The sequence below is a fragment of the Podarcis tiliguerta genome (assembly GCF_965153285.1).
Source record: "Podarcis tiliguerta genome assembly, chromosome: 14".
NCBI classification, from domain to species: domain Eukaryota; kingdom Metazoa; phylum Chordata; class Lepidosauria; order Squamata; family Lacertidae; genus Podarcis; species Podarcis tiliguerta.
This window is the reverse complement of record NC_139547.1, coordinates 50,522,366-50,546,482: the sequence shown is the minus strand read 5'-3', so window position 1 is coordinate 50,546,482 and position 24,117 is coordinate 50,522,366. Positions and strand designations below refer to the sequence as shown.

The 24,117-nt window shown below is 44.7% G+C and overlaps 2 protein-coding genes and 1 long non-coding RNA gene across 4 annotated transcripts in view; 1 reads left to right on the top strand and 2 right to left on the bottom strand.

Moving 5' to 3' along the window:
- TTYH3 (tweety family member 3) overlaps positions 1–8,357 on the top strand; it is an 80,798-nt gene extending 72,441 nt beyond the window's left edge. For both annotated transcript variants that reach the window (XM_083413575.1, XM_083413574.1), the window contains one exon: positions 4,446–8,357. In XM_083413575.1, the coding sequence (XP_083269701.1) occupies positions 4,446–4,517 (72 nt within the window). In that variant the 3' untranslated portion in view covers positions 4,518–8,357. The remainder of the gene's footprint in view (positions 1–4,445) is intronic.
- Positions 8,358–8,405: 48 nt separating this feature from the next.
- LOC310664559 lies at positions 8,406–12,527 on the bottom strand. Its single transcript, XR_014504944.1, has 2 exons — positions 10,704–12,527; positions 8,406–10,432 (listed from the first exon to the last, which is right to left on the bottom strand). It is a non-coding gene; the product is annotated as an uncharacterized lncRNA (long non-coding RNA).
- A 926-nt stretch (positions 12,528–13,453) lies between these two features.
- On the bottom strand, positions 13,454–13,937 carry LOC310664778 (large ribosomal subunit protein eL27-like). The gene has a single exon (XM_083414327.1). The coding sequence runs from the start codon at positions 13,879–13,881 to the stop codon at positions 13,486–13,488; it is 396 nt and encodes a 131-aa protein (XP_083270453.1). The 5' UTR covers positions 13,882–13,937; the 3' UTR covers positions 13,454–13,485.
- Positions 13,938–24,117: the final 10,180 nt, after the last annotated feature.

The window sequence follows — 24,117 nt, the reverse complement described above, 5'->3', positions numbered from 1 at the left end:
TGCTTGTGGGTCTCTCGAGATGGCTGGCCTGTCAAGGAAACAGCCTTGGCTCGGCGCACTCTTTATCAAGCGCATGAATGGGTGTGTGCATCATTCAATGCATGTTGCTTGTACTCTCCAGAATGCCACTGCATCTTCCTCTCTTGTAAGCAGTCTTGCATTGGCCTTGCTTGGGCAACCAAGCCCAGGATGCAGCATTCCTAATTCTCATGGGTGTATGCAGTTGCCCATTGCATTGTGTTTTTTTAATGTTCTGTATTACCTACTTTGTATTTCAGGCAATTCCCCCCACCCCCAACCCCAGGATAGTTTTACAGCTCAGAATATACTTCATGAAATTAGAGCACTATCTGAACTTTAAAAAACAAAATAAATGTTACACTGAATGCTTACGATAAATTAAGCGGTATATAAAGTCCTCAAAGAAATGAATATAATCAGGGGTACCATTTTACATTGGGGGGAGGGGGGCATAGAACTTTCTGGTGGGACCATAAACAAGGCTAAATTGCATGGTCAGTACTGCAAGTTTATCAGCGCAGGCGAAACACTCACCCTCTTTATGTTTGAAGCAAAAATGTTTGTTCCTTTTTGTATGCATAACTTACTCTGTAGGCCTGGAATGGTTTCTAACAATAGTTAACTAGAGAGAATACATGAATTTTGAATGTGGGTGGCAGAGACTGCCCTCCCTAAGTGGTAGGCCTCTATAAAATGCCTGTCATCCTTCTTCCCCACCCCAAAACTTGATTTAGATTAAGGACGTGTTGTAATAATTGTGTTGTTCTGCTGGAGAAAAACTTTGAATTTCCACTAAGGACCAGTTCAGCTGTCCTTCGTAGTTCTGCTGTTTTTCCCCCCTTTTGCTTTCTAAGGAAAAAATTCCTCCGAGGTAGGACCAGCAGAGGGAAAGAGCTGCTTAACATTTTACACAGCAAGAAACAATTGGAAGAAACACCACATACAGGAAGCAGCTGCAACAACTAATCTTGTTCCCAACACATCTTGAAAATGTTTTTTTTGGGGGGGGGGTCAAGGGAAAGCTCTTATATTTAATTCTGAGTAAAACTGCTTTTTTTAATTAAAAAAAAATGTATGTTGCAGCTAATGCAGACAGGTTGGGGCTAGACATTTTCCTGCTCAAGATCTTGATTGGTGGGGAGAGGGAGAGAGAAGTGGAACTGTCACCTTGTGTAGAAGTGTCTCCTTGGAACATGTGGGCGCAGGTTTTGGTTGGGATTGTTCCAAAGATCAGCAAAGTCCCTAAAATGTATTTAGCAGACTGTGCCCTCCCAGGTGAAAATTTTAGTGAGGATAGGATACATGTTCCAGTAGCCCAAAATGTGTACATGTTGACCAGAACATCAGCACCAATCAGGCTGACTCATGCTAAAAAAAAACTGGACATGAATATTTTGTCTTAAATTCAGTTGCTGAGAAGGGGCCAAAGGTTATCAGCAAAATATTTATGGCAGTTGCAAGATATTGAAGCTACCCACATTCACAGTGTGGGTATAATAAAATAAAATTCACAGTGTGGGTATAATAAAATAAAATAAAATAAAATAGACTAGTTCTTAGAAATATTAACTGCCTACATAAGTGAACGAATCCATCATATATAAAAGTTGAACCAAGCCTCAGGTTCTCTCCTGTTTCCTCCTTCTCTTCCCACTGAACTAGGAGGAAGACTTGGGGGCAGAGTTTGTTTCACTTTTACAGAATCCCAGTTTAGCATTGTGTTCGAAGGAGAGATCTCCATTTAAAACAACTCTGGTTAATTTAACAAGCCAACTTGATAAATAAAATGAGAGGTGATCCATAGAGTAGTGCTGTTTTGTAGACCTGCACAAGTTAAACTTCAGCTAGACAGCCAAAGACCTGGTCCACATGCTCATAACTTTAAGCCATGGTTGGTTTAGCCAAAGTGTGGTGTGTTTGAATGTCTGAACCCAGCAGCAAACCATGGTGGCAGGTTGAGTTGTGCACTATGGCATGTTTTAACTATGGTTTGGTATCTTGTTTGAACCCACCAGCCTTGTTTAACTATGGTTTGTTTGGCCACTCCACCCCATATGCTCACCAAGCTACACAGGCACAAGGCAAGAGTAGTTGGGTAGCAAACCAAGCTTTAGAGGAACAAACACTGTTTTGTTGTTCATCTGTGAGACAATCATTTGCTGAGCCACGATGACTTTGCGCTGTATATGTGAGTGTGAAATGGTGTAGACCTAAAGGCCATTGGGTATTTGGGGGTGGGGGAGCAGGCACTGTATTTCAGCCGAACCTGAAAGGGTTGGTTGAGAGGATGAAAGAATAATGTACACAGACACTGAGCTCCGTGGGGAAAGGGTGTGATAAAAGCATAATAAATGTAAGGTTTGATTCTCCTTTCAAGAGAACTTTGAGAGTAATATTTTTGTCTGTAGGATGTAACTTTTCTTTAGAAAGATGGGAATCAAAGGAATCTATCTCAGTGGGAACAGCACAGATATTAACCGGGAGGTATTTATCTAATTAAATTTGAAAGGTCGGGTTGGCTGTCCATAAGTCAACTGCAGTGAAAGATGTCCATGGGTATGTATGGGAAATTGAGCTGGCATCAGGAATGCCATTGAATCACTAACTTTGCCTCTCTTATCCTAATACCTGCTCTGCTTTACAGAATCAATGTTCTCTTCCCCATGTAGAGGTGTCTGCCTTGCTCTCTGTGTAAACTTGCTCTGTACCTCTTAGTACACCCTAAGATTTCACACTGTTCTTTTTTAAAAAGAAAGAAAGAGAGAGAGCGAAACTTTACATCATAAGCGACCTTGCCTGTTTTATCATCTCTGCGTTGCCTATTGCCCAGCAAGGGGTACTTCTGGAGCTACTGCAACAACCTTGAGAACAGGATCTGGTTGACATTTATAGCTGAGCATTAACCTGTCCCAGAAGAACATCTGTCTTTCCAGTAAAAACAGGTGTTAATCCCATTGAGGCAGGTGTTCCAACATCCTGCGTGGAAGTGTTGTAGTTGAAGCTCCAGCCACAAAGACTTGAAGAGACAGCAATATTTCTAGGCCTGTGTTGAGAAACCACACTTAATAGCCGAATCCTATCCATGTTTACTCAGATGTAAGCCTCATTTCACTCAGCAATATTTGATCTTGTGTTTTTGAGCATTGGATTTTAACTTGAGTCCATCACCATGCTTGGTTTCAGCAAGCTAAGTTGATTTGATCACTGCCAAGGAGTAAAACAGTGACTCTGGGATAACACCAAGTTGACTCGGGAGACACTTTTATTTTTACTTTATTTCATTTATATTGTGCCTTTCTTCCACCTTGGAACTCAAAGCAGCATGCAAAGGATTTCCAGTGGTCTACTGCCCAGGTACCAACCCAGACCCAGAACTACCAGCTGCCAGAGTAGGGAGCTCAGGGTGCTACATCTTGTGTCCTCAGACCATCCTTTGGCATATCTGCCTGGGTTCCTTCCTCCTTGTCGTTCTTCCATTGGCAAGTGAAAATGTCACTTTTAAAGGCATGGCCCTGCAGCTGAAGGGGTGCTCTGCTGTGTTTTAGCTGGCTCCTGGATGGATGGATGGATGGATGGATGGATTTGTAGGGTGGACTGTATCAATGTTTGGACTGTTGGTTTTTATGTTGGGTTATTTTTATTATGTGCTGGTTCAAGTGTGCATAACAAATGCATATATATATATATATATATATATATATATATATATATATATGCATGCATAATCGGCTTCTTACCAATGTGTTTTGTTGCATTATATGACAGAAAGGTAGGATTGTGTCCCCCTCACTAGCTCCTCTTTCCCACCTTGTGCCAGTGATTGTAGCAATGCCTCTAGAAGACCTGACCCTGTTTTATACCTCCCGGCATGGGTTCCTGGGCAGCCCTCCATTTGCAACACATATGCTGCCCTTAAATTTTCCATTTTTTTCTTTCATAGTAAAAAATATAGATATAGCAATGTATCTATATATTGCCACTCATCTCTTCCTTTCTTTGCATGATCGAAAGAGGAAATCTGGTGAGCCAAATCTCTGCTTTTTCTCCTCTTTTCCTCCTCACTGTTTAATCAGGGAGCACTTGGATTGAGCACTGCAAGTATTTTGTAAATAGGCGTATCACTCATGTCTAAATCCCAAATGTAGGTTTGTTTTTATACCAGCTTAACTGCCGAGGCTTTCCTTCAAAAAATCATGGGATTTGTTATGCATATATCTTCTACACCCAGGAGTTTTGGTTCTGGCATCTGTCAGAAGCCTAGGTGAACCTTTTGTTAAGGCGTCGAAAAGGATGATTAACCATTTGATATTTAACTTCAAATCTTAATACAAGGGGATGTATCAAGCAATACTTGAGTCTTAAGGTCTTGCCGATTACTCTGAATTGATCTACTATCTTCTTTGTGTTTTTTTCTCTTTCTCCAGTACACCTCCAGCATGAGAGCCAAATACCTCGCCACCAACCAGCCTCGGCCAGACTCTGGCAGTGTGCATTAAAAACTAGAATGTGGTCTATGTTTAAAAAAAAAAAGGAACAAAACGTGCCAACTGCTGCCATCCTGTGTTGTCCTCGCAGAACAGCCCTGCTTTTTTTCTGTCCTGAATCCAGCTCAGTTGCTTTTCTTGCTTCTCCACCCCTTTGGAGTGCACTTGGGGCAAAGCTAGGTGGAAGCTTATTACTGATTAAGGCTATGCTTACTTGCACCTGTGTGTGCAGGAGTGGACAGAGAAGCAAGGTCCTGTGCACACCTGCAGGAGATTTGCCAGTTCACCCGTGTTGCCCTGCTATGTGTCGGATCAGCTTTTGTTGACCGCCGATCAGGAAATTGCAAACCGCTTGCCACCTTTTCTGCCAGGCCTCTGTCTAATTCATTGAGGACGAAAATGGTGTCGTGAGTCAAGCCTAGAAAAAGTGGATCATCCTACAGAAGTACTATGGATGCGACATACTCATCCGAGGAAGCCATATTTAATGCGCACACTGTCGTAAAGTTCACGTGCACTCAGCTTCTACTGCATATCTCTCATCTCTGCGCTACTCTAGAGAAGCGTCTCTTCATTCCAGGATCGACAAATCTGGGAGGCCACCTCTTCCTTCCGTGTTAGAATGAGAAGGCCTGCTGATTCAATCATCCTCTTCCAGTACAAGTTTACTTCTCTCTCCCTCTCTTTAGACCTAGGTGCAAACACCTGGGGAGAAGCAGGGGGCTTCCCTTGCCAACTGCTGTATCCTCACTCCCCACACGCTATGCATGCACCCACATGCATGGATGAGCTCACATCGGCTGTGCTGAATTTTCCCACTCTACTTTGCCACTAGACTTTCTAATAGCAATCAGCAGAAGTTCTTTGACACTGATGTACAGACATGAAACTGGAGCCAGCATTCCTTCTGGTGCCAAAATATTTCAGGACAATGCTTAAGGAGCATTAGACGGGGGAGAGAAGCATCTTATCTCTGCTGTTGGCCGCATGGCACGAGTGTAACATGATAAAAGCGCAACTAAGAGTGCCAGCCAGGTTCGGTGCAAATGTTCCCCTGTGGCAAGATGGACTTACTGCTTGTTCTGAGCATTGGGACATGCAAGACCCTAGAAGCGTTGGATTCAGATACAGATCTTTGGGAGAGCTCCACAATCTACAGATTTATGCTGCTCCTGTATCCCAGAATTGGGGAGCAAAAATACTGTGAATGTCAGAACAGGTTTGATATTTGCTTTTTCTCCCACCACCCTCTTTGGCCCGCCATGCTAATCTCTCATATTGGCTGCACAAACCACATTCCAGTTGCCTCTTAAAATGATGTGTGCTGGCAACAAAGATCAACGGCAGATTGAGAGAGATCAAAGTTCAGGGATGCCTGCACCAGTCCCACAGCTGCTGCATTGAAGGTGCTCTATTTGATAAAAAACCATGGGGGACCAGGGGTGGGGGGGTGACAACAGGAAATACTGGACAGGGAAGGCCTTTACGTACTTAATACTTTGATTTTTCATTTCTGTGTAACTTATCTCTCAACAAGTGACTAGAGACAGGGTAAAATACCTCCCAATGTTAGCTGGGATACCAGATCACTTTTTTGCGTGGCACCTTTGTCAGAACTTGGGGGGTCCTCATTTAAGTTCACGTAGAAGCCACAGTGAGTTTGTCCCATCACCTAGGACAGTATTGGAGGAGAACTCCTCCAGACATAGAATGATAGAATTGTAGAGTTGAAAGGGACCTTGAGGATCATCTAGTCCAATCTCCTGCAATGCAGGAACATGCAGCTGCCCCATATGGATCAAACCTGCAGCCTTGATGTTTGTAGCACCACGCTCTAATCAGCTGAGCTGTTCACGCACTTGATAACCCGTATCTCTTCCATTAGCAAAGGGCTGCTTTCAGGGGAAGGTTTGTATGCCTTCTCCTTGGAAACAGGTTACTTCCTACAAGGGTGTGACTCTTTTGCAATCTGCTTACTGAGAAAGTGGAGGATGCTAGAGGACCATGGGGTCTTTGGGTGCTGCCTGCAGAAGGATAGAAAGAAAAGATTGAAACAGTCTTCAGTCAGTTGTCAAAAAGATTTGCGTGTATATGAACAGCGTAGTAAGCCTTTAAATTTACCCCTTGGTATAGATTTTGGTCATATGCTACCCAATACTAATAGGAGAGGGGTCTAAAAAGTTAAAGACTAAATGTTTATGTCCTCCCTGCCATCCGGCAACCTCTTGATAATTACTTTCCATTTGGCTAGCTCCAAAACTGTTCTCTTTTCCCACTCTAAGGACCATACTGCACATTGCAAAGCAGCAAACCCACATTGAGTGCACACTCAGTTGGGAGTTAATCCTCATTCTGCTTAGGTACATGGTTTTGAAACACCTTGTTTGTTCATGCTTCTAAAACAAAAAAAAATGTAGGTGTACACTTAAAACATCTTAAATTTATGGAACAGTTTTCAGATTATACTGTAGAAGCAGCCCCCAAATAGCACCCTGGGTAGCCTAGTCATGATTTTTAATGCCTTGAGAAAGGCACACCTTCAAACAAGGTCTCTCCCACCCCATGCTCACTAGTGTAGAAAGGAAGAGATTCACAGAGTATGAAATCATAGAACTGTAGATTTGGAAAGGACCCCAAGGGTCAAGTAGCCCAACCCCCTGCAGATGCTCCAGTAAATGCTGTCTGTCCATACTGATGCTAACCAAGGGACCAACAATAACATTACAGTAACCACTATAGAAATTGCCTTCGTCCAAGGTGTAGCTGCAACTTACGCTCTGAAGAGGAAGGAGCAACCGGGTACACTGCTGGATCATGAATTGCCAAATGGAGATGTGCTTAGTATCTTCCATTGGATTTCTGGAAGGAGACCATTTGGGGAAAAGTGATGCTATAAGGCAAAGCTGCAAGGTCTCTACTGTGTGGATTCGATTGGGGGACTCTGGACTTGACGTGACTTTTTTTCCAACTTCCGTAGAGTCGCAGCATCTAACTGCCTCGTTGCATGCAATGCAGGACCTTGGTGTATATCTTAACGTGGGCAAGACTCAACTTGGTTTTTAATTGAACCTCTTTTTTAAAAAAACGAAAAGAACAACACCAATATGGATTCCTGAGTGACACCAACAGCACGTGGGGATTTTCCAAGGCTAGTTTAAGTGGACCTACTTCTGAAAAAGAAGCTTGCGTGTGGGGGCATTTGCACTGGCACGAGGAGAAGTGCACACAGTGGTGACCTGCAAGTGAGGTGACTCTGTGCACTCTCTTGTGCAATCCCAAACCATCTGTGGTTGCAGCATGTCTGTGGAATCGGCTTCTCAGGAGTTCTCTGCATCATTTGTTCCACCCCCACCCTGCCCTCCAGGCCAGCTTCCGAACAGACTTAATTGCAAATTGCTGACTGGCCGGTTTTATCTTTTAGCTGGCTTTGGTGCCTGTTGGGGCTCTTAAATATCTTTGGTATAGCAAGTGAAACCACAAAAAAAACTTTATTTTTTCTCTGTCCTAATTTGTATGAGTTTTTAAGTAATGTGATGGGGGTGGGGTGGGGGAACAATCTCAAGACCATATTGCTTGGAATGTGTCCTGGCTGATTTCCTCAGCGACTCTCAAATCATTTCAGAACCATCGCCCTTTGATTTAGTTTCTGAAATCCTGGAGAGGGAGGAAGACCGATATCTAGTACTGCCTGATCAGAATCTAAACGAGGCAGTGAGACATCGGAATGGGAAACTGGAGTGGTAAAGACTCTCCTTTTGATTTTCTTTCTCTTTCCCTCCCCCCCCCCCCCAGTGCATCTGTGGCCATCTGCTTGTCTGCTTTATTTGGTCATGTTCCTCCCCTTCTCCTCCCCCCCCCAAAACCCCCCCCATGACATTGTCACAGCACTTTTTTTATTAAAAAAAACAATTGTGAACCAAGAACCTTGTCAAGCACACAAACATCTCCACAATGTGAAATGTATATAGCATGTTGGACTCTCTGCGTCCAGTGTTCAAGACTGCATTGTAATCGTTAAAAAAAAAAAGGAAATTGAATCAAGACTTGGCTGTGAATTTATTTTTTCGTGTGTGTGCTGTCCTGGAAATAAGTGTAGTGTTTTGTATCCTGTATGTTAATGTTAGCTGACTCCATTTTGAGTTCATTTTTGCTTATTAAAAGAAAAAGAAAAAAGAAGGGTTCAGTGTACGAACTTGGCGTTCATCCACGTATGCCGATCTGAGGAGTTCGATTCTCCTCTGTTGTCCCCTATTCCGTGTTAAATACCACTGGAAACATATTTTCGTTTAGTGCCTCGGGTGTGACCAGCTTAGCAGTGATGGAAGGAGAGGGAGGCCCAGAATTTCCCAAGCCGCAGATTGCATGTTCATGGAAAGGTGTTTGTGTGTGTGTGCTCAGGGTACGATTTCCAAGAATAATTAAAGCTTCCACATTACTCCTTAGCCCAGGCAATTGGTGGCGCCTAGATTCACCTGGGCCATACAGCTTGTGACCTACCAAGCCAACAGCACACCTCACTCAACAAGCTGCCTGTTTTTGTTTTTCTGCCTGCCTGGATGTGCAGAAATGGCAGTGTTGAAACTCCTGGCGGGCCACTTACTGTAAGCAGATGGGGAGCCAGTTTCACTTGGCTTGAATTCGTGCATGTCTTGAAATTCTTGGTGCTAAACACTATTTAGAAAGCCTCTGCTCTTTATCCCCTGTTAGGATGAGCATTGTGTGTGTTCACAAAGGGGAAGAATACTACCTACATTTTGCAGTAATCAATGTCGCAGTGACTGACCCAGCCATGAGAAAGAAGTTGAGCTGCTCTCTTTTGACACAGCTTTAGCCTGCAGTTCAAGTTCCTACTTCAGCATGGAAGGTTGACAGTCATAGGACCATTTCGCATAATGCTGTGTGTCAGATTGTAGCAGAGATACTGTGGGATAGTTTTGGTTGTGTGAAATGTGTCCATGCATAAGTTTCCGTGTGGTACTCATGAACTGGAGGCAAGCTTATGTGATTCACATGCAAAAAATACTTCTTAAAAGGCCACATGGATACAAGCCAGTGTTAACTTACACTGTTCTTGCCTGCTCTCAGCCAGCGTTTCAGGAGAGCGTACAGACTCTCTGCCATCCTTAGCAAGGCTTTGAATATCAGGCAAGATCTTTCTTTTCCAGGACCTCCCATGAGGATTAATAGCTAGGAGGCTTGGATTTCAACTCCTTACAACCATTTATCTCATACATTTCCTGAATTTTCAGGCTACAATTCATTGTGCTCTCTTTGAATTGCCTGCAATATTAAATCAGCTGGGTTCCCCTTTTCTTCACCTTAGATATTTCCCATTTCTGTTACTCACGATTAATCTGTAACTTGGATGGGAAACCAGTGTCCATATGTTGTTGGACTCCAACTCCCATTAGCCCCAGCCAATGGTTCTAATCATCATGGATGATGGGAACTGTAATTCAGGGCTTTCCCCACCCTGTTTTAACTAATGGCTGGCCAGGACCCCAAAATCCTTAAGTCTAACCCAGTTTGAACTTGTGTCTTGAGCAGACCCTGAGCCACATTGGGAGCTTGCTGTTTGAAAGGAGTCTATGGGGCATGTGAGAGCCTTTGGAAACCTCTAGAGCAGGCTTCCTCAAACTTGGCCCTCCAAATGTTTTTGGCCTACAACTCCCACAATCCCTAGCTAGCAGGACCAATGGTCAGGGATGATGGGAATTGTAGTCTCAAAACATCTGGAGGGCCGCGTTTGAGGGAGCTTCTTGGATCTTAGCCATTTATGTGTGTGTGAGAGAGAAATTGCTATGCACAGCTAGTTGCAGGACTGCAGAGTTTGATTCCTGGAATGTTATCTGCTAGAACAAGAAAGAATCTCTGCTGCTAATCTTTATTTTTGAGCTTGCCCAAGAGAGAGAAGACGCAGAGACACACTTTGCTTTTCCAAGGGATCCGATTAAAAAGCGACCCAGTAGAATTAATCTCAGCCTTAAGAAGTGCTCAGTGCTGAAAAGAAAGTGGGAAAGAGCCACTCTTCCAACTTCCTGTTTCAGCTCTATGTACTTTTAACCACCCTTATCACCCAATGATCTAGGGGGGCATCAAGTAGGGAGGCTCAGAGGCTCTTGCAGGGGGAGATCTCAAGGGCGCTTCATTGGCAACCCATGGCTTAAGCTCCCATAACCTCTAAAGTGTATGGGAAACTTGATGGGACCATGGAAGTGAGAGCTGGGATCTCCTAGAACCTAGACTTTTTTCATTCTTGATTGACATGCAGTTGTCAGATGAGAGTTTGGCGGTGGGATTGGGGAGATGGCTTGGCTTCACTAGACTTCAGTTTTTCCTCTGTAAACGAGGCGACTCTCCTCTCGCCCAACTGGGTGAAGTTTTGCTTTTGACGTCCTGCATAGGAAGATGTGGCGGTGTGGGCTTTTATTTATTTATTTATAGCAGAAACCTGCCCCTTCTGGGTGCACTTGGACCAAAAAAGAGGAAGAAAAGGCCAGTTTTTAAGCAGGCAGCTATGAGGAAAGCAAAGCGTTACACCTTTCAATGTTTAAAGAGGGGTTGCTCTACTCCCTCAGGATCATTCTAGGTGCTGAGTGTCTTCGACAACAAGAACAACACCACTGTCCTCTCTATGCAATGTTGTTGTTTTTCTATTTTACGTTAGGATTCTTATACTCTGAATTTCTCCACCACAAGGGCTCCATCTCCAGAGAGCGTTGGAAGTAGTTGGCAAGAATGTTGCTACCACACACACACACACACACACACACAGCATCAGGTGTTTTGGTGCTGTTAAATTTGCTTCTGGGATTTGCCATCTAGGATGAGCCAGCTATGGTAGCTGTGCTTTTCATTAGCAGACCAATGGCAGCCACAATTGGGAGGTGACTGTCTTTGTCCCCGTGCTGCAAAATGGTGGTTCTGCTTTCTGGGCACTGATCTGCAAGGAAAGGCACAAGAATAGGCCAGGCTGCTTTTCCTGGTCAGTTGGCAACCCTAGCTGTAACTTCGGTCCTGGATCCTTTGTTAACAAGAGTCAATGTGGGAATTGCCTGAGGACTTATTTCTTCCGGCTTCTCTCCCACACCTTTTGACTTACTGTCACAGAAACATACCAGTGAAGACAAAACTGACATTTTCTCTCTCTCTTAACTTGGTTTTGTTTAAAACCACAATGGCTGTACTGTATATCATGCCACTTTATACATATATAAAGATACACATGTATATGTGTGTGATTTTTTTTAAGCCTTTGAACATGACTAGTTGCTTTCAAGTGTTCTGCACTTACCCCAAATGTTTTGAAATTTTGTGGGGGTATAAACTGAGGAGTGAGCCTGTTTTTGTATCCTTCCCTTTCCTCTCATTAGTTTTATTAAATTGTACTGTAACCATTTTTAAATTTTTTTTACTGGTTTGGGTTTTCTTTCCCCCCCTTGTTCAGCAAATGCTAAACAAAAAGTTCTAAATGTAATTTCTGTGGTTTCTATTCAGCTTCAGTTTAATGTTTTAAAATAAACTTTGAAAACGCATAGCCCTGGAGTTACGTGTCTTAATTTTAAATCACTGCCATTGTTCCTTGCGGCTTTTGTTTTATATTTAAGTTTGGGCATAGTTTGTTAGCATTGGGGACTGTGTTTTATGTATTTGTACACACAGAGGGAGAAACATGCAATTGGTTGCTTAGATTCTGCAATAAAAGGTAAAGGACCCCTGGGCGGTTAAGTCCAGTCAAAGGCGACTATGGGGTTGTGGCACTCATCTCACTTTCAGACTGAGGGAGCCGGCGTTTGCCCACAGACAGCTTTCTGGGTCATGTTGCCAGCAGGACTAAACCACTTCTGGTGCAACGGGAAAACACTGACAGAAGCCAGAGCTGCAGCGGTATCTATCTACTTGCACTTTGACGTGCTTTCAAACTGCTAGGTAGGCAGGAGCTGGGACAGAGCAACAGGAGCTCACCCTGTTGTGGGGATTCGAACTGCCAACCTTCCGATTGGCAAGCCCAAGAGGCTCAGTGATTTACCTTACTATTCTGCAATAAAAGAGAGGATGAAAGAGGAGGGGACATAGCTTACCAGCACCGGTTGCAGACGTGCCCCCTTCTCCAGTCCTTGGCATCGTCCATGGCATCCTTCCCTGACCTGGTGAAATCCATAGTTTTTGGACTACAACTCCCACCCACTGCAGATGGCATATCTCTTGGCAAAGGCGGCCCTGCTGTAACTGAGTCTAAGTGGGGTTACTGAAGCAGCCGCCTGTATTTTGCTGCCTCTGCTTCCTCTTATTTCCCCTGCACTGAACTTCAGATGGTAGAACTCCTTAGAGCAGGGACCCGTCCTCCATAAAACGGGTGGCTCACTTTTCTTGGCCTGTGTGAGGTACATTTCCTGCTGACCAACCCTCTGCACTGCAGTGCTGGATGTTTTCTCCCGCTCTGGAGGGTAGGACTCGAACCAATGGCTTCAAGTTACAAAAAGTGAGATTCCAGCTAAACATCAGAGCTGTTTGACAGTGGAACGAAATCCCTCAGGAGGAGGTGGACTCAGTGGGTGGGACTCAGATGACTCTTGCTGTCGCTTCCAACTCAACTATTATATGTGGGCATGGGGAAGTGTGCCCTGATGCACAGCATGTCAAAGCTCATGATTTTGTGGGGAGGCTTCTCCCAAGTCATAGTGCCACGAAAACCTTCCCTGATGCAATGGCTGCAAATGTTGTACCTTATAACTCTTGTCAAAAACCATTGTGGGCTCAGTTGCCATGAAGGTGTGTAATGATGACCCATCATTTGTAGGGAAAGCCATATTGATCGGGTTTTGTTTACCGTGTTGACAGTGAAAGTGAAATTGACCGCCTTACCTGTTCAGGATGGTTAATACTTCTCCCGTCTGCATTCAAAAGATGCCTGGATCGCTCCCCCCCCCCCCATTGTTCTTTCCCACAAAAAATATTTATTGGTGCAAATGCATGCCACTCAGAATCTGAGCTTCTGGAAAAACCACTTGTTCTTGCCTGTCTTGTATATCTCCTCGAATTTCACTCTGGCCTCCTGCCGGGCTTTATGTTTCAGCGCAGGGTCCCTACAGACATCCTTGTTGACAGCAGTCTGGTCAAGGGGAGTATCAGCGGAGTACCTGGTAGGCATCAAATGGCTGTAATTGTAGATCTTCACAAAGGACTTGATCTTGGAAGGCTTGGCAATCTTCTTGCCCATGCTTGCTGTCACTTTGCGTGGGTAGCGATTGATGCCGGCCACCAGAGCGTGGCTGTAGGGGTGGTCAGAGGTGCCATCATCAGTATTCTTAACAATAACAGCTTTGTGTCTGGAGTAACGCCCAGCAAAGACAAGGACGACTTTCCCTGGTTTCATAAACTTGCCCTTCTTGGAGCTGCAGCGGCGATGGCACCCACACCCTGTTGTGGGACCCTGACCCAGTCAAGGTGCCCAGGGTGCAGTGATGATGTTTCCAGATATGGAATATCCAGAATATCTGCATTGCTTTCCCCGTCTGCCCCTCATGGTGCAGGCAGCCTCCACCAATTGTGCTAGTTGGGGCTGGTGGAGTTGCCATCTAAAGCAATTGGAGCACATTACGTTAGCCAAAACTGAAATAGCCACACTAGAACTAGAAAATAATGCAGGTTTTTTTTAAAAAAGACAACAAGAAGGAACAAGTGGGGTAAAGGTAAAGGGACCCCTTTACCTTTTAGGTCCTGTCGTGGCTGACTCTGGGGTTGTGGCGTTCATCTCGCTTTATTGGCCGAGGGAGCCGGCGTACAGCTTCCGGGTCATGTGGCCAGCATAACTAAGCCGCTTCTGGCGAACCAGAGCAGCGCACGGAAACACCATTTACCTTCCCACCAGAGAGGTACCTATTTATCTACTTGCACTTTGACGTGCTTTTGAACTGCTAGGTTGGCAGGAGCAGGGACTGAGCAATGGGAGCTCACCCCGTCACGGGGATTCGAACTGCCTACCTTCTGACTGGCAAATCCTGGCCTCTGTGATTTAACCCACAGTGCCACCCACGTCCCTTAACAAGTGGGATAGCGGGTAGATTAACTTGGTTCTGTGAAAGGAGTCCATCTCTGCTTCTTCCAGTTGCTATTTGCATTCGGCATCAATCCTATCTTGTTTCCACAGCTTTCAGCTCCAGACCATAATGCTATCTCTGCTTACCCACATTTCAAGTGTTCGTGTCACACTGCTTCCACCAGGTGGCGGCAGCACCCTGTGTGTCCCCTGTAAAATTTTAAGCACCTCCAGGAAAAAACAAAAGAGAGCCTTGAAGCAGTGACTAAGGAATTCATGATAGCAAAATCTGTTGTCAGCTACAATCCATTTTGTCGGATGCATGAATTGTTATACTGAGTTGGTGTAATAGAGAGAGAGAGATTGCATGGGCAGGGAAGGGGTGAATTGTAAGCTGTGACATCGAAAGGAAATGAAATGTAGAAAAGTTCAGGTGTTATATTCACACACACTCAGCCAGTTATGTTGATGATCCAGACATCCTGCCATTTGTAAGTCAGTTAACACATGCAGCGTGATAAAAACCCACTGCCTCCATCCAATTCAACCAGTCTTTCGAGGTGATGCAAGAGTAATTCTAGCTATTTTGCAGCAACAGCAAAAAAAACCCTGGAAAAGAACATTGCAAGGAAGGATCTGCGCCAGAACTTAGTTATTTCTCTTGGTAGTTACAGGCAGGTTGATTTTCTTGATGTGGGGGAGCATTTCCCACACTACTCTGAAAGTTATAGTCTACTCATTTTGCTGTGTATGTAAATGATATCTTAATTTGTCTTAACTTGGGAAGGGAAACTAAAGGAACTGCAATGCCAATTCCCTGACTCAAGATTAAGGTAAGGGGACAGTCCCCGGATTTACAAATCAGTCCCCATACAAAATTCTATCATTCCTACTGAAAAATGACCCCGGATTCACTGAAAAAAATCTGGTAACCTTAGATTAATCCCATATCATTCACTGAAACCTACAGTCTGAGTAAGAATGTACACAATCAAGTTCAAGTGTTTGAGCCGGTGTAATACTTCTGCACTTTTATCAAGCATACCCCCCCCCCCCCCGTGATGTGCTTCCAAGTACCTGGCCCAAATTTTTTATTGATTTTCTTTTCTATCATTACAAACATCTCATATCAATAACATACATATTTCACATCATCACCCCCTCCCTCTCTTTGGACTTCCCTCAGCTTCCATTTCTGATTTGTTGTCCTCCTTATTATATATTGCTGTTTTTTTACAGTCCACCATATCATTCCTTCATCACATTAATTGTTCTCTATCAATAAAGGTGTGAAAGTTTATTTAAATCCTACCGTCGAATCAATGTTCTTTTTTTTTGTTTCTGCAAATCTAATATAAAAGGTTCCCACTCTTTTTCAAAGTCACTGGTGTCCTTTTCTCGCAGTCTAGCCGTCAGTTTTGCCAATTCTGCATAATTCATCAGTCAATGCTTCAAGCTTTGCTCAGCTGGAAACATTTACTCCTCGCCCACAACACACAAATTTGGTGCTGGTTAGGGTTTTCTCTTCTACGCTCCAGCGTCAGGTCGGTCCCAGATCATTCTTCATCTTCAATGGAGATGGACACAAAGCAGCTGGGTGAGTGGGATGGCTTCTTCGTGGACGGTGCTCCAACTGCGGGACGGTGAATAGTTTACTAGACATGATCCAGCCGCCAAGGAGTAGAACATGAGAACCACAGCTCTGTGACCTTTGCTGCTTCTCCATTCAGCTGCCTCTTAGACTGCCTTTTGTTTTCCTCCCAGCAAGATGGGAGGATTTCATCCTTGTCACTCTGCTTCTCTCATTGCCATTTCCAGGCTCTGCTTTTAGAGACAGAGGAAGCCACCTTATACTGAGTCAGTCCATTGCTGCAACCGGCTCAGCACAGTCCACACTGCCTGACAGTGGCTCGTCAGCGTTCCTGGTTCTTCCTGGAAATGTCAGAGATCGAACCTAGGACACAAGCTTAACATGTGTCAACAGTGTGATGTAGCAGCAAAGAAAAGCTAATGCGCTTCTAAGCTGCATCAACAGAAGTCTAGTTTCCCAATCAAGGGAAGTAATAGTACCACTGTATTCCAGGTCAGATCACACCTGGAATACTGTGTCCAGTTCTGGGCGCTACAATTTAAGAAGGATATTGATAAGCTGGAATGGGTACAGAGGGGGAGGACCAAGATAATCAATGGTCTGGAAACCAAGTCTGACGAGGAACAGTTGAGGGATTTGGGTATGTTTAGCATGGAAAAGAGGAGACTGGGTGGCCATCTGTTATGGGTACTTTAGTTGAGATTCCTGTACTGGATTAGATCATCCTTGGGGTTCCTTCCATCTCTCCAATTCTATGATTGAGAGCAGTACATGTGAAAAGGATCTAGGGGTCTTGGTTGACCACAAACTTGACATGAGCCAACAGTGTGACGCGGCAGCTAAAAAAGCCAATGCAATTCTGGGCTGCATCAATAGGAGTATAGCATCTAGATCAAGGGAAGTTATAGTGCCACTGTATTCTGCTCTGGTCAGACCTCACCTGGAGTACTGTGTCCAGTTCTGGGCACCACAGTTCAAGAAGGACACTGACAAACTGGAACGTGTCCAGAGGAGGGCAACCAAAATGGCCTGGAAACGATGCCTTATGAGGAACGGCTAAGGGAGCTGGGCATGTTTAGCCTGGAGAAGAGGAGGTTAAGGGGGGATATGATAGCCATGTTCAAATATATAAAAGGATGTCACATAGAGGAGGGAGAAAGGTTGTTTTCTGCTGCTCCAGAGAAGCGGACACGGAGCAATGGATCCAAACTACAAGAAAGAAGATTCCACCTAAACATTAGGAAGAACTTCCTGACAGTAAGAGCTGTTCGACAGTGGAATTTGCTGCCAAGGAGTGTGGTGGAGTCTCCTTCTTTGGAGGTCTTTAAGCGGAGGCTTGACAACCATATGTCAGGAGTGCTCTGATGGTGTTTCCTGCTTGGCAGGGGGTTGGACTCGATGGCCCTTGTGGTCTCTTCCAACTCTATGATTCTATGATTCTATGATTCTATGACCTTCTTGTCCCTGTAAAAGAATGCAATAGAAAAAAACATAGTTCCTGCCCCCTGCTTGCAGAACTTGTGTGAACTATGTTTGTTGTGACATGTCTTTTCTGACAACTAAAAGCAATACTTGAAATTGGTGCTTTGTTTAGATATATATTCTGCCTTACTTCCATCATGGAAGTCAGGGCAGCATACATGTGACCCCTAGGAGTGTTGCATGGCCTTTTTATTCCAACTTAATTTTAAGTCTCTTCTGAATGCCATACTTCTCTTGCCCTGTTGCAATTCTATAGCGTTGATTCATCATTCCATAAGCAGCCATGGCTACCATTTTCTTTTTCTTAATAGAACCTTTTCTGCGGCCATCTTCTACTTTGGTATCTATGTCGCATGCTTTTTTTAAAAAAAAGCTTCAATTTAAAAATAAAATAAAATTAAAGGCTTTCATCTTGCAGCTCTTTTCTGGGACAGGACATCCTGTTTACTTGTAGTGGCTCCATACAGACAAAGATTTTGTTTCTACTTCATAAGACCCCTTTGGGCCTTTCCTTTGTAACAGAAATAAACACGCAACTTGAAGGATTGTCCAAAACCTCTGTAGAATTGTTTTGCAGAGATACCCATAGGTGGCAGGGTCTACATGTTCCACCAGTGCATGGATGGTTAAACAGGACTGGCTTCTTCTGACAGTTGGGTGTCGGGATCTTAGTAAGTAGACCAACAAAACTTTGGCTACAGCTTGGCCAAAGCTAAGCTGATTTCAATGAAATCAAGGCAAACAATATGTGCTCAGTAGGGAGAAATGTGGTTTTGATTGCATTTAAGGATAAACTACCTGAGTTGCAAATCTCAAACCAAGCCGCAAACCAAAGCACAGCTATCCTTTGAAATTTGCACTGCTCCAAATTTTGCAATGCGTGTCTCCACCCAAACGATGTATACAAAAATGCATTAGGAGAAATTGCTTGCAGAAAATAAGTGTTTTAATCAATGTGCTTATTGGGGCAAATTTGCAGCAAAATGCTGACAAATATTCTGAAGGATTTCTTTTTTAAAAATTGTAGATTGCGGTGGCAATGTGGAAAACTAGTTTCAAGATGGGGAAAAACTGGAACGTAAAAGAAACTAAAATTGGTAGTCGCCCACCCTGCTTCTGACTGCACGATGGTCATGTATCGGTACAACTTCCCTGTTTTTCTTTTCTTTTTTTAAAAAGATATTTATTAAAAGTTTTTGGTTACAGAAAAAAAATGTAAAGAAAAACAGACACAATGAAATTTTTTTACAAACAATACATCAAAAATAAGAAAAGAAAAAGAAAAAAGAACAATACATCAAAATAGCCTAATAAAAAGAAAAAAGAGAAAACACATCCAAGTTCCGTATCATAATCTTTCATTTGCTTATTTCCTCGACTTCCTCACACCTCCCTTTTTTGTATTCTAGTTCAAGTTAACTAATTCAGCAAATTCCTTCCCTCTTTCACAATTTTTTGTTCTTTAATTTGTCTTCACCTAATCATACTTTTAGATTTTCCAATTTATCCCATTACCACTTCCCTGTTTTTCTTGTAGGGGACACTAAAGCAGGGCATGGGGCACCTGTGGCCTTCTGGTTTCTACTTGACTGCAACTCTCCTCCTCCCTGATCCCTGGCCAGGCTGGCTTGGGCTGGTGGGAGTCTCTCCGGCAACATCTGGAGGGCCATCGGCTCCCACACACCTCAAAGCTCTTTTTAGGCATTTTCAGTACCTTGCACAGCAATTTCATGTGCACTGCTTTCAAGTGCAAGCTGAGTTGCTCCTCAACTTGATGCTGTGACTGGGGAGCAAACCATGAGACAGTGGAGGCATCCCTTGGCCAGTGTCATGTGTGGTTCCTGAAGGGCATAACAGCATCCTCAGGGAGTGAGATGTGAAATCTTGATACATGCATTCATTTATTCCCTTCTGTTTATTTTCTACCTTTCTTCTGGAGCAGAAACCAAGGCAGAATCCATGAGCTTCCAAGCATTGCCCAGGCCTGGACCTGCTTAGCTTCAGCAAGATGATGGACAGCCGCCAGACTGTGTACCCTTTGGGATATAAGAGCTCTGCTGGGTCATGCCAAAGGCCCATTTAATGCAGAGACTAATCAGATGCCCACCAGCAAGCCTTGAAGCAGGACCTAAAAGCAATACTATGCATGTCAGTCCTCTTAAGATAGCCTACCCCTTCACCTGGAGGTTCTCCATAGCCATCATGACCAATTGCCGTTGATAGAGCTGTTCTGCATAGCTGAAAGTATTCGTTTAGGGGTTAACTCATGGATATTTGTACCATAAAGGGTTAGAGAAAATTGGAGGTTGACTGGCACTGGAAGGCCAGAGCACAAATCCCAATCCAGCTGCCTGGCAGGATGGCTTAAATCTTGCTCAAGAGCTTTGCTCTTTTGCTCTCTGTAGATTAATGCTTACTGCCTCTTGAATACATTGTGGGGTCTACTTCTAATGTGAGCCAAAGGTAGATTTTTCCAGGATATACTGCTGTTCTGATAACACTGCTGGCTAGCCATCAAATCTGGCTCGCTATGGGACAGAAGATTTATTCCAGAGGCTGCAGCCGCTGGCCAGACAGTGATGAAAAACGGCTTCCTCCGGTGGCAAGCACCCAACCCTCGCTGCTGGACCGTGGAGAGCTAGCCCAGCCGTTATCATGGCTGTTCTGGGTTGCTGAACCATTACAAAGCAAACAACAGGAGCTGGCTTTTCCCAGCCGGAGTCCATATATCATCCCCAGCACCACCCCACACGCAGACCATTCCACTGACATGCGATAATGAAAGTGTGCTTTGCAGCATAATGCAATAGTTTCTTATGGGTGCGATTATTATTTTTTTTACTTTTAAAGGCATTGCAGAGTCTCAGTTTTAAGGGAACACACATTGGCTACTGCCAATCCATACACCCAGAATGGGTGTCTGAAATGAGCTCACTGTGCTTCTGCCTCTGTGTGCGCATTGTTGTTGTTTTCTACCAGTCTTTAGCTGAGAAATGAGAGCAGAGGTGGAATGTGGAGTTGGGGGGACGGCACCAGAGTTTTGCCCCAACTCTCAGAAGTTTGTAGGACACATAGCATGGAGAATATAGATTTTTCTGTGTGTGTCGTAATAGCAGAACTTGCAGGCATCCCATGAAGCTCAACGTTGGACGAGTCGGGATGGATAAAGCAAAACACTTATTCACACGGGGCATGTAGTTGAACTGTGGAACGCCCTCCTGCAGGAACCAGTGATGGCCACCAACTAGGATGGCTTTGAAGAGGATTATATGTATTGGTGGAGGAGAGAGCTAGCGATAGCTACTAGTTGTGATGGCTCTGCTCTGCCCCCGCAATTGGAGTCAGCAATACTTCTGAATACAAGTTGCTGGAAACCACAGGAAGGGACCGCCTCTCCTGATCTGCCCTGCAGAGGACCTTAAGGTCCATGAATAACCATAGTTTAGAGGTCCCGGGCCCTAAGGAAGTCAGATTATCCTCCACCAGGGCAAGGGCCTTCTCAGTGATGGCTCCAACCTGGTGGAATGCTCTGTCCCATGAGACCAGGGCCCTGCAGGATTTAACTTCCTTCCACAAAGGCCTATAAGACAGAGCTATTCCACCTGGCTTTCAATTTGAACTTAGCCTGATCTTTTATTCCCCTTCCTTCCCTCCTCCTCCCCTTTTTATGTAGATTACCTGCTCTGGGATCCCACAGCTAATTCTGCCCTGGTCTCCTCACGGCCCAAATAGGACTAATTTAGCCAGCTAGCCCTGGTGATCATCTAATGTTTATTGGTTGGATTTCCCCCCTAAATTGATTTTTGAATTCTGAATTTATTGTTATTCACGTTTTATACTCTATTTTATGCTGTTTTTTGTTGCATCAATTAAGTGTTTTAAATTTGTTGTTAGCCACCCTGAGCCCGGTTTTCTGAACTGGGAAGGGCAGGGTATAAATATTTATTTATTATTGTGCAAATATGGTATTATTCTGTAAATGTAACAGAGAAAGTAGCTGTGTGCGCACCATTTATTGGGAGGAGATGGCGGTCCGTGTGGTGTAGCAATCTGTGGCTGGGCTATCAACCGAGGATGGTTGGGCTACAAATGTGGACATATTGGTGAGGCCCATTCAGAACTAGCAGGCTGTAAGGCAATTGTGTCAGATTCTCAGTGGCATCACTAGGTCAGGATCCCAGGAGGCGGTAAGAACACGTTGATGAAGACAAGGAGTCCCAACTTCTTCCTGATCAGTCAAACAAAAAGGGAGCCATTCTCCACCCCTTCATAGGTAAAGGTAAAGGTACCCCTGCCCGTATGGGCCAGTCTTGCCAGACTCTAGGATTGTGCGCTCATCTCACTCTAGAGGCCGGGAGCCAGCGCTGTCCGCAGACACTTCCGGGTCACGTGGCCAGCATGACAAAGCTGCATCTGGCGAGCCAGCACATCACACGGAACGCCGTTTACCTTCCCGCTAGTCAGCGGTCCCTATTTATCTACTTGCACCCGGGGGTGCTTTCGAACTGCTAGGTGGGCAGGAGCTGGGACCGAACAACGGGAGCGCACCCCGCCGCGGGGATTCGAACCGCCGACCATGCAATCGGCAAGTCCTAGACGCTGAGGTTTTACCCACAGCGCCACCCGCGTCCCCCACCCCTTCATATAGGGCAATAAACATGGAGCAGGAGCTAATGGCTCCCTTTTTCTTTCACCCCACCCCAGCTACTTCTGTTAACAGGTCTGTTAAGCACAGGAAGTTGGTGCACACCTTGCCTGAGACCCCCCCCCCCGAAACCTAGCACCACCTCTGCTTATTGCAACTTATTTAATGTAGAGAAAGAAAACGCAGGAAAGGCTAAATGAATACGTACAGGCGGTCTGATATTCTAAGCTTACAATAGCGTCAGATATTTCTCCTGTAGGTGAAATATCTGCTGCAGTCCTCCAGCCACTAAACCCCCCCAAAAATGTTCCTTCTCCACCTCACCACTGGCTGGCTGGGACCCTGAAAGGCAGTACTGCAACACTGTGTTGCAGCTCCTGTTGTCTGGCCACTAGTCACGTTACATCTTTCAGCAAAGGATGTGTGATCTTATTCCCTGCATGCGCCACACACAAAACAACACAGTCAAACGACATTAATCAGCCAAAAAACTGCTTTATTAACAGCAAAAGAAAGGATGGTTACCACAGTTTCCATGGTAACAATCAGGTTTAATTCCCTGAGAACATTTGTCCTTGTTATATTCCCCCCCCCCCATTTAAAAACACACACAACATACATACACACACCCCAAACAAATTCCCAGATACTGGGACATATAAATTAAGGATAAGTGATAGTCACAAAAGACTCCCTGGCCCTCCCCATTTCATTTTTTAAGAAACAGATTTTATAAAATTATTTTTTTTCTGATCCACAGGAAAAAAAATATTTAATAAAAAATCCACAATTTACAAAAGCTACACGAAAAGGGCACAGTAAATAACACTGTTGCAATAAGATATTTACAAACACTACCCAGTGTGGGCCAATTCTTTTTCCTTCCCATTTGGAATGGAAGCTTACAGTTTTCTGAATCTGCCCAAGAATCCAGGGAGCAAACACTCCCCTGGTTTTTGCACAAGAGGCTGGACACTTGCGTACGAGAATGTGACCTCTTGTTGAGCGCTTGGGCTAGAGCAGCAGTCTCCACATCAACGGGAGAGACAACCAGGTAAGATGTTTTTTAATCGCCCCTGGAGAAGATGCTCCACGACAGGTGGGCAAAAGATGTTGCACCGAAGGAAGAGAGAAAGTGAAGGCAGGCGACTGTCCTTGCTAAGCGGAAGTCACACAAAACCAGGCCCCCAAAGGTTTTCATCGCATATGAGAAGGCATGGCAGAAAAATAGTAATTCATGCCACTTCTCACTACACCGCAAAGGAAAACAAGTTAAGTCACTTGTGTAATTCACGGTGTAATTCACAATCCTACCTGGGACTAAGTCCCTATCAACAGCCCCAGACTTCCTTCCAAGTATAAACATATATAAAATTGTGCTGCTAAACATCAATAAAGCTAACTCAGAGTTTCTCTAACTTGGGGTCCCAAGCAGTTGTTGGACTACAATTCCCATCATCCCTGGCCACTGGTCCAGATCACTAGGGATGGTGGAAGTTGTAGTCCAACAACAGCTGGGTACCCAAGTGTCAGGGGTTCAGGAGCAGAGTCACAGGAGAGGGAGGAAATGGAGAGCGAGGGGGAGGAGTCCGAAGGAAATGTCAGCGGTGACAGCAGTCCGAGGTCTCTGAGTCTCTCCAGTGACTCGGAGGATTCACAGAAAGGGGCCCCCATAGTCAGGGCAAGGGGAGTGCCCAGGGGGACACCTCGGGAAGAAGGGGCCAGAGGGGACTCAGAGAGTAGCAGCTGGAAATCCGGACCAGCGTCCCCCCCAGAGTGCAGTAGGGGGGAGGAGTCCCAGGCATCGGGATCAGGTGGCGCGCGGGCAGAGGGAGAACGTGAGGCAGGAGTGACC

What these genes read in the sequence shown, in the direction of transcription:
- LOC310664778 (XM_083414327.1), bottom strand. Translation starts at nt 13,881, where the DNA reads ATGAAACCAGGGAAAGTCGTCCTTGTCTTTGCTGGGCGTTACTCCAGA.